Here is a 10138-nt window from a genome sequence, read left to right on the forward strand (position 1 = left end):
TATTCGTGCAAGCTAGTTTACTGGAACACCGAAAAACACACACTCTTACCTTGCTGCCGGTCCCGCACACGTCACAGCCTCACAGCGCCCCTGGCCAATCCTGGCGCCAGGGGCATAGGTACCCTCTCGCCCGCAGCACGCCCATTAGGGCTCCTGATGGGCATGCGCAACACCGCCAAAACACAAGTGCGCATGCGTGGGCACGGGTGAAAATTCACCCTCCGTCCCCACGCATGCGTACTTGTGTTGCCGTCTGTACAATCATGTCAATGAATCAACATGACGCCCGCCCGGCGGTCTGACGTCATGTTGATTCATTGACATGATTGTCATGAGGGAGCTGCGGGCGGCGTCGGGCAGGGGGGGCTACGCCCCCACGCCCCAATGGACGAACCGCGCCTGCGTGATTGATACCGAGTGAGTACGGTGCTTCAGCTCAAGATGTCTGGTGATGTCTTAGGGCAACCGGTGAGCCAAAAGGCTGAGTTGACAGCTTGCCAGCATGGGCCGCATAGCTGTGGTACCCAAGACACAGAAATGTGGAGAAGTGAGGTGCTTACAGGCCCAGCATGAGGAGCCTGTCACCTTATAAAAGTGACATTAATGAGCCCCAATCCCATGGGATTTGCCCAGTGCCATAAATGGCCACTCCCATCTCTATCTAACAGGGAGTGCTAAAGGTAAGGACAGAGATGCCCTGGCTGTTTTATATATTCCCATTGTAAGAATAAAAGGCGTGCAGCAGGTCAGATGCAAAATGTTTTGGTAGAGCTGTGTGTACAGTGGAAGGAAACTTCAGCGTCAAGTTTCAGTCGAGTCTAAGAATAATTTAAGAATAAAGTCTGCAAGTCACAACGAAAAATCCCCCAGCACCTGAGCAGTGGAATCGAGTTCCCCAAGCGAGACAGAGCACACATTTGGACACTAATGCAGAATCTTAAAGAATCAGTCACATGTCTGTGGAGTTTCACTACCATAAAAGCACGTGGATACTGGGTCTCATAAGAGTGGGTGCAGACAACCTACAGGAAGTGCCAAAATGGTACACCGTTTCTGATAAACTGGAGAAAATCTAGAAACCTCACCTCAGTTGCAAGTGGTGCTTCTCATCTCATATCAGAGGCAGGTTAACAAAGTTAGCATGAGCACGGAAACATGGCAGTTACTAGTTACAATAGTCAAGCAGACACATAGGATAGATTATTGAATTTTGCAGGACCGCGCGCTTACAATGCTAAGGATGCTGCAGCCCTGTGGGTAGAAGGACTGTTGTCCACAAAAGGTTGCAGACATATGGAGGAGGTGCATTTACAGATAACACCGAGGTACATTTTAGCAGAGGTGTTGTCTTTGGGACTCAGTGCTGGAAAAGTAGGTGGTGTTACACATTCAGATTAAGGTGCTGTAGAAGAACTGCACATGGGACCCAGTAGTAAAATGGCAAGGGAGTTGCAGACGAGGTCTGAGGTGCCTTGATAGAACTACTATGGCACTGGCAGATCTGATTGTTGTTTAGACTACTGAAATTGTGTGGGCGCCACCAATTGTAAATTGATACTTGTATAGCGCACTACTCACCCGCAAGGGTCTCAAGGCGCTTGTACAAATACCGCTGTGGAACCCATCCTGGCTTTCCCTGTGAGGCGTCCACTCCTGGGCACCCCCAAGGTGGAGGCCAGGCATTCCTAGCGTTGTGGGGGCCGTTGTGGAGATTAAGCAAGCTATTGCCCAGAGTTGCACTCCATGATTGGAATAGGCACCGAGGCGAGAATTATCAGGTCCGTGGAATTTTTGAGCCCAAGACCCGCCGAGGCAGGGAATTGAACCCTGGTCCCGGGTTAGACCGCTGCATCAGGGTCTGCCGCTCCAATCATTGAGCCGCACTTCTCCACAGCTATACCAAAGCACTTCGAACCACCAATGCGGTTCGAAGTGCTTTGGTATAGCTGTGCGTGGGCTGCAGTACTGGAGTAGCATGTGGTACTGAAGGTCAGGATTGAGGTACATAGTAGGCAATCCTTGTCCTAGAAAAGAAAGAGGTGCCTGGTCACAGTGAAGGTGCATTGGGAATGTGTGTGTGTGGGTCCCAGATGTGTGTGGGTAGCCAGAATGCTACAGGTTAGGGCAGATGTATCATGGAAGAGCCCAAACTACATATTCTTGTAGAAGATAAAGGGATTATGAAAATCAGAATTGAAGTATGCTACTGTGCTCAACAGTGCGCATGTCCAAATATTAAAATATTTAGGAAGCTGCAAGTCAGGATTTAAAGGGATATGCTAAGCTATGTGTGGTGCAAAGTACAAAAATAGTAGAGGCCAGAATAATGCTGGTCAGGGTTGAGGTGCATTGGCAGAGCTTTGGTCGGATCGGACTTTTACAAATCATATGTATTACTGTGAATGTGTTCAGGGGGCGTGTTGGCATCCACGGGCATCACCAATGGCCTGCAGTGTCTGACAACACCAAGCTGGTAGTGAGAGAAGCTCTTTCTTCCATTGGCAGAAACAGTGAACAGTGAGCAGGGAAGGGATCGGGGACATTTTGAAAGAAGGGAAGCAGCGCACTTTGCATGCCCCTAAAAACAAATGTGGGGGGGGGGGGGGGCACAAACAATCAACATTGCCAATGGAGCCACAATACCCAGAGACGGCCTTGGTGTTTGTCTGTTCTTGATTATAGGGTGAATCATTGAGATTTTCCAGGAAGCTTGACAGTGCCAGTTTCTGACTGATTGTAAGTTGTAACCTGTTATTGACCCCTTCTGATATAAAAGAGAGTGTAAAATGATGCAATTTTAGTCAGACCACATGCTGTGATTCAAAGTATGTTTGTGTCTTTGCAGATATAGATCTGTTGTTTTGGCAGTGGACAGGACCAGGTGACCAGCCCTGAATAAAGTTCCGAGCAACATTGTTAGAAATCGAGTCAGTGGTTAATGATCTACTAAAATGCATTCTTTTCTTTCTCTACATCCAGGAATAAACTTGAGAAACAATCCATCGGCAAAATTGCACAATATTTCTGCGAGATTTCCTCCCAGTTGTGTGAGCTATTTATTGCCAGATATCACAATGCAGAAAGCCCCTAAAGTCAGCGCTGAGGTGTCTCGGTCGCAGTGATGCTCACAAGCCGTATCCGAAAGAAAAAAATAATAGAGAAACTAAGAAAAACTCACAAATGCATACACAGATTATGGGAAATGCGAGTTTAGGCCAACAAGGCAAGAGGTTCTTTCTTTCTAAAGCCTTTTGTTTTTTGTGTTCTACGTTTTTATCTAAATATTTTGCATCAAAATTAAACTATACATGAAAATTATAAATGATATCAGTGTGTCCATGCTTGAGTGACCTCTCTCCACTGTGGGAGGGTGTCCATGCTTGAGTGACCTCTCTCCACTGTGGAGGGTGTCCATGCTTGAGTGACCTCTTTCCACTGTGGGCGATGTCCATGCTTGAGTGACCTCTCTCCACTGTGGGGGGTGTCCATGCTTGAGTGACCTCTCTTCACTGTGGAATGGTGTCCATGCTTGAGTGACCTCTCTCCACTGTGGGAGGGTGTCCATGTTTGAGTGACCTCTCTTCACTGTGGTATGGTGTCCATGCTCGAGTGATCTCTTTCCATTGTGGGAGGATGTCCATGATTCCACTGTGGGAGGGTGTCCATGCTTGAGTGACCTCTCTCCACTGTGGGAGGATGTCCATGCTTCCACTGTGGGAGGGTGTCCATGCTTGAGTGACCTCTCTCCATTGTGGGAGGGTGTCCATACTTGAGTGACCTCTCTCCACTGTGGGGGGTGTCCATGCTTGAGTGACCTCTTTCCACTGTGGGCGGTGTCCATGCTTGAGTGACCTCTCTCCACTGTGGAAGGGTGTCCATGCTTGAGTGACCTCTCTCCACTGTGGGAGGGTGTCCATGCTTGAGTGACCTCTCTCCACTGTGGGGGGTGTCTATGCTTGAGTGACCTCTCTCCACTGTGGGGGGTGTCTATGCTTGAGTGACCTCTCTCCACTGTGGGAGGGTGTCCATGCTTGAGTGACCTCTTTCCACTGTGGGCGGTGTCCATGCTTGAGTGACCTCTCTCCACTGTGGGAGGGTGTCCATGCTTGAGTGACCTCTCTCCACTGTGTGGGGTGTCTATGCTTGAGTGACCTCTCTCCACTGTAGGAGGGTGTCCATGCTTGAGTGACCTCTCTTCACTGTGGGCTGGTGTCCATGCTTGAGTGACCTCTCTCCATTGTGGGGGGGTGCCCATGCTTGAGTGACCTCTCTTCACTGTGGGAGGATGTCCATGCTTCCACTGTGGGAGGGTGTCCATGCTCGAGTGACATCTCTCCACTGTGGGGGGTGTCCATGGTTGAGTGACCTCTCTCCACTGTGGGAGGGTGTCCATTCTTGAGTGACCTCTCTTCACTGTGGGATGGTGTCCATGCTTGAGTGATCTCTCTCCACTGTGGGCAGGTGTCCATACTTGAGTGACCTCTCTCTACTGTGGGACGGTGTCCATGCTTCCGCTGTGGGAGGGTGTCCATGCTCGAGTGACCTCTCTCCACTGTGGGCGGGAGTCCATGCTTCCGCTGTGGGAGGGTGTCCATGCTTGAGTGACCTCTCTCTACTGTGGGAGGGTGTCCATGCTTGAGTGACCTCTCTCTACCCTGGGAGGGTGTCCATGCTTCCACTGAGGGGGGTGTCCATGCTTCAGTGACCTCTCTCCACAGGAGGGTGTCCTTGCTAGAGTTATCTCTCTACACTGTGGGAAGGTGTCTATGCTTGAGTGACCTCTCTCCAGTGTGGGAGGGTGTCCATGCTTCCACTAAGGGGGGTGTCCTTGCTTGGGTTATCTCTCTCCACTGTGTGAGGGTGTCCATGCTTCCACTGTGGGAGGGTGTCCATGCTTTAGTGACCTTTCTCCACTGTGGGAGGGTGTCCTTGCTTCCACTGAGGGGGGTGTCCATGCTTCAGTGACCTCTCTCCACAGGAGGTTGTCCTTGCTTGCGTTATCTCTCTCCACTGTGGGAGGGTGTCCATGCTTCAGTGACCTCTCTCCAGTGCAGGTGGGTGTCCATGCTCCAGTTATCTCTCTCCACTGTGGGAGGGTGCCCATGCTCCAGTGACCTCTCTCCACTGAGGGAGGGTGTCCATGCTTCCACTGTGGGAGGGTGTCCATGCTTGAGTGACCTTTCTCCCCTGTGAGAGGGTGTCCATGCTTCCACTGAGGGGGGTGTTCATGGTTCAGTGACCTCTCTCCATTGTAGGAGGGTGCCCATGTTCCAGTGATCTCTCTCCACTGAGGGAGGGTGTCCATGCTTCCACTGTGGGAGGGTGTCCATGCTTGAGTGACCTTTCTCCACTGTGTAAGGATGTCCATGCATCCACTGAGGGGGGTGTCCTTGCTTCAGTGACCTCTCTCCGAGTATGGTCTGTAGTGCCCTTGCCGGGGATAAAGCCATGTTGCCACGGGGACACAAGATGTTCGATGACCCCGCTCAGTCGATTTGCAAGTATTTTAGCATATAGTTTTAAGTCGGAGTTAATCAGGGATATGGGCCTATATGAAGAAGGAAGGTGAGGTGGTTTACCCTTTTTATGAAAAATTATTATATTTGTTTGCTTCCATGACTCTGGAGGAGTTGTATGATATTGCACTCCAAGAAACAAATCAAGCAGGAAAGGGGTTATTTGATTACCAAGGATTTTATATAGATCCAATAGGATTTTATCCGGACCCGCCGCTTTACCATTGGCCATCTCGGCTAAAGCAATTTCCACTTCAGTAATCGTAATTTCTCTATCCAGATTAGCCTTAGTCTCATCATCAATAATTTTGTGTAAAGTCTGATCTGGAAGCCAATTATTTAAGAATGTTGTTATTTCGTTATTAGGATGTGATATATCGCTACCATAGAGTTTTTGATAATACTTTTGGAATACTTTAATAATCTCTTTAGGAGTTGTATGCTCATTACCCTCAAATTCGATCTTCTTAATACTACCTAGTGATTGTTTTTGTCGAGTACGTGATGCTAACTGCTTCCCCACATTTTCTCCTGATTCATACAGTCTAGCCTTATTAGCCTGATAAGGTTCGGCAGCTTTTTGGATGAGCATACTATTGATCTCATTTTTTAGGATCATTATTTTGTTTAAAGTTTTCCCAGGATCTAAGGTAGAATCGACTTGCCCTCCTTGAGCCTGATTTATTTGGGAGGCATGATAGGTCTCGAGATTAGAGAGTTCTTGCATCAGTTGTATATTAGTCTGCTTTTCCTTCTTCCGTTTATTAGCTACAAATGAAATAGTTTCAGCCCCTCAATGCTGCTTTAAAACAGTCCCAAACTATTACACGGGATGCACTAAACTGGTTAGAATCAAAAAAGGACTGAGCCCATGATTTAATATACGTTATATATTCCTGATTAACCAGTAACCTCCTGTCAAAAGTCCATTGGGTCATTGGTTTAACCAAATTGGCAGTATCGAAGATGAAGGTAAGCGCATTGTGGTCGGATATTGTTTTCGGGGATTTAGTTATTTCTATAATGTCCCTCTCCTCTATAGTTGACATAATATAGTCGATTCGGACGTACTTATTGTGGGGGAAAGAGAAGTAAGTAAAACCATCTGCATTTGGCCCCTGGAGTAATCCCCAGACGTCCACTAGATTATGACTTTTCATCATCTGACCTAGTGCGCTGTATACCTTCGGTTTACGCCCTTTATAATTTAAAGATAGGTGATTCCCTGTGGGCAGCCCTATATCAATATTAAAATCCCCGCAAAGAACCAGAGAGCCAGACCAAGAGGCCAGTTCGATTTCGAGCTCCCGAAAAATATCAGGATCGTCTAGATTTGAGCCATAAATTGCACAGATAGTAATACCCACCTGTAGCTGAACTATGACCCATCTACCATGTTTGTCGGCCAATTTACGAATTGGGGAGCCTATTATAGGTTTAGCTAAGATGGCTACCCCTCTGGTTTTGGATGTTTGGGATGTGGCTACCATTAGATTATAACCAGGTAATTTGAGTAAGTCTCTGTCAGTATATGCTATATGTGTCTCTTGAAGGCATATTATGTCAACTGGATTTTGACGTGTTAGTTGAAATAACTGGGCCCTTTTATTTTTATGATTGAGGCCTGCCACATTCCACGTGCATAAACTTATTCTCCCCATTTATTAGCATGAGAATCTAACCCAGGTTTAATGTATTGGAACCGAAAACCTCCATTTTTCTTGAAATGCATAATACAGTTTTGCTTTTTACAATTTTGTTTTTTGTTTAAACTATATTGGTTCACATCATACCATGATCTTTTTGTGCATCGTAACTTGTGACTGAATTTGCCAATTTTTTTTTTGCATTCCCCCCCCCTCCTCAAGTCCCTCCCCAAGCCCCTCCCCCCACACACCACCCTTTGAGGCATATACGGCCAGATGTAGGTAAATTATATTTACCGACCTCTTAAATACCGAGTCATACCGACTCGGTATTACCGAGTAGGAAAATGAGATGTAGGTAAGAATGCCGGTAACAAATACCGACTCGGAACCTGTCGGTAATCGGAAACGGTATTTACCGTCTCGGAATATACCTACACGGTAAAATCCGAGACGGAAAAACCCAAACCGATCCACCGGTGCCACGGCCCATAGGAATGAATGGCAACTCCCGACCCGGAAAATACAGAGTAGGTAAAAACCGACCCGGTATTTACCGTGTCGGAACTAACCGCCGAAGAATTTGAAACTGACAAACATGTGTGCCTGTGAACCAATCAGGTACTTCAACCACACCCAAATTCCAAGCCACAGGGGAACTAACCAATCAGATCCAACCACCACACCCCAGTACCTGGGACAGGCCACGCCCATGCAGGTGCAGAAACAAACAGTCAGGAGAGCAGGAGGACAGAGTGTGGAGCAGCCTTACCTGAGACAAAATACACAGCAAGATGGAGAGCCAGGAGGCACAGAGAGATGCTGCAGAGCGCAAAAGGAAGCAGAAGTTCAGCCAGGAGGAACTGCAGGTGCTGATTTCGGAGGTTGTCAGACATTATGGCAAAATTTTTGGAAAGCAAACTCTGCATGTTGCTGAATCAATCAAACGCAGCACCTGGTTGGACATACAAGGCAAGGTAAATGCCATTGGTGTCACCCACCGTGACCTAGAAGACCTAAAAAAACGGTGGTATGACATCCGCATAATCACCAAAAAAAAGCTTGCTGCCCACCGCAACGAAAGTGCTGCTACAGGCGGAGGAAGAAACAGAGCCCCCAGACTCACCCACATCGAGGAGATGGTCGCATCCACCCTTGAGAAGGAATGTATTCACGGAATTGGAGACGCAGACAGCTCAGCAAGAGGAGCAAAGAAACCAGGTAAGATGCAAGAACATTATCATTTACCCTTTTACCTATTCCCCTCACAGAACAAATCAGACTCCACAACAGGTTTAACTAATGTCCTGCAATGCATCCTGTGAAATGTAGTCATGTGTAGATACCTCAGAGCAGTCAGCGTGCATTGCAGCAAGGGGAGCAACAGACAAGTAGCATAGGCAAATGAGAGACAGGCTAAAGTGCTATAGAAGTGTATTTTATCTCATGACACAGGTGAACAACATTACTGACACAATGTCCATGTCTGTCCACAGGAGAGTCAAAGCACAGCACAGCTGAGGTCAGAGAGAAGAGGAGGGAAGGAGCCGGACCTAGCACATCTCACGGAGGGCAGGACCAAGAGCAGGCAGCCCCGATACCTGAGGAGGCAACTGCAGAAAATCCACAATCCCCTCTCCTATTCGGTAGTCAGGACACAGGAGCGGCAGAACTATCACCCACCCCCACATCACCATCCCCAGTGCTGGGAAGAGTCAGGAGCCATGATGTGCCCCCTCGCAGAATACTGCAAACATCATCGGAGGAGGAGGAGGTGGAGGGTGACACACAGGACAGAGGCAACACCGAGCAGCAGCCCAGTCCCAGAGTCACGCGGGCCAGTGTCCGAGGGCGACGGCCACGGGAGGTAGAGGATGTGCGGCAAGTCCAAGGTATCTTCTGCGGACTGGAGGCCACCATGGTGAAGGTGCAGCGCCTGCAGGCAAAAGCAATGATGGGGGTTCAGAGGCACGCACGCACAACAAATAATAAACTGGAAGCAGTAGGCAAGGGCATAGGGGAAATGGCAGAGAGCATGCAATCCATGGCGTCAGGAATATCAGATATAACACAGTGCATGACTGTCCTGTGTGACAAATTGGACAGGGACCATTTGGAGAGACGCAAGGCCCGTGTGGATGTGCGCCAGCAAACCAAGGCCCTGAACAGGTCAGTCACGATGCAGGATGCCATAGTGCAGTGCTGCAACAATTTAAGTGAAAGCTCGGCCAGGATGACCTCTGCAATGGAGCTGGTGCTCGCGCATCAGACTGGCACTGGAGGCGACACTTGTGCTGCCGAAAGCGAGGGGTCCACCAGCAGGAGTGGTGCAAGCACTCCTGTGCATGAGTTACGGAGGAGTGGCAGGCGTGGGGGAAGTGTGACAGGCAATCGTGAGGACATTGATTCACAGCCACAGCAGCCCCGCCCTGTGGCCCGTGCCCACAAACAATGACTTTGCACTCCACCCAAGGCTGTAGTCACGGTGGTGTTAACCGTGACATCACACTCATGGAGTGTTTGTATTAGTGAGCCCAATGTGAGCAAACAATGCTGTGGCGTAGTGAATATTAAACTACTTCCACAAAGTTACATTCATGCCTGTGTCTCTTTACTCACTCAGAAATATTGTTGTGTAACCTCTGCCCGTCTCAGTCTCCCATCTGTAGCTGCTGCTGCCACTGTAGCTTGGGGCTCTGCCACCTCTGGGTCGTAATCAATGTCCTCATGATATGTGAGCTCCACCTCAGTGCCTTGCTTGGTGGCGAGATTATGCAACATTGCACAGGTCGCTATTATTTTGCAGCAGATGATTGGGGTGTACTGCCGTGCACCTCCACTCTTGTGGAGGCAGCGAAACCTGCTCTTTAGGAGTCCAAATGTGCGCTCAACTACGTTTCGTGTGGATCTGTGAGCCACGTTGTATCGCCTTTCACTCCTGGTGGATGGGTTGAGGTAGGGAGTGAGCACAAAGGA

General features: G+C 48.7%; 1 protein-coding gene across 1 annotated transcript; it reads left to right on the top strand.

Annotated features, from left to right (window-relative positions):
* The first annotated feature begins 7956 nt into the window (after positions 1–7956).
* On the top strand, positions 7957–9617 carry LOC147673872 (uncharacterized). Its single transcript, XM_086946425.1, has 2 exons — positions 7957–8383; positions 8659–9617. The coding sequence occupies exons 1-2, from the start codon at positions 7957–7959 to the stop codon at positions 9615–9617; spliced, it is 1386 nt and encodes a 461-aa protein (XP_086802551.1).
* The last annotated feature ends 521 nt before the right edge of the window (positions 9618–10138 follow it).

Source organism: Lissotriton vulgaris, chromosome 12, assembly GCF_964263255.1.
Source record: "Lissotriton vulgaris chromosome 12, aLisVul1.2, whole genome shotgun sequence".
NCBI lineage: Eukaryota > Metazoa > Chordata > Amphibia > Caudata > Salamandridae > Lissotriton > Lissotriton vulgaris.

What these genes read in the sequence shown, in the direction of transcription:
- LOC147673872 (XM_086946425.1), top strand. Translation starts at nt 7,957, where the DNA reads ATGGAGAGCCAGGAGGCACAGAGAGATGCTGCAGAGCGCAAAAGGAAG. An exon ending in AAGAGGAGCAAAGAAACCAG is followed by an intron (nt 8,384 to 8,658) that starts GTAAGATGCAAG and finishes GTCTGTCCACAG; the next exon opens with GAGAGTCAAAGCACAGCACA.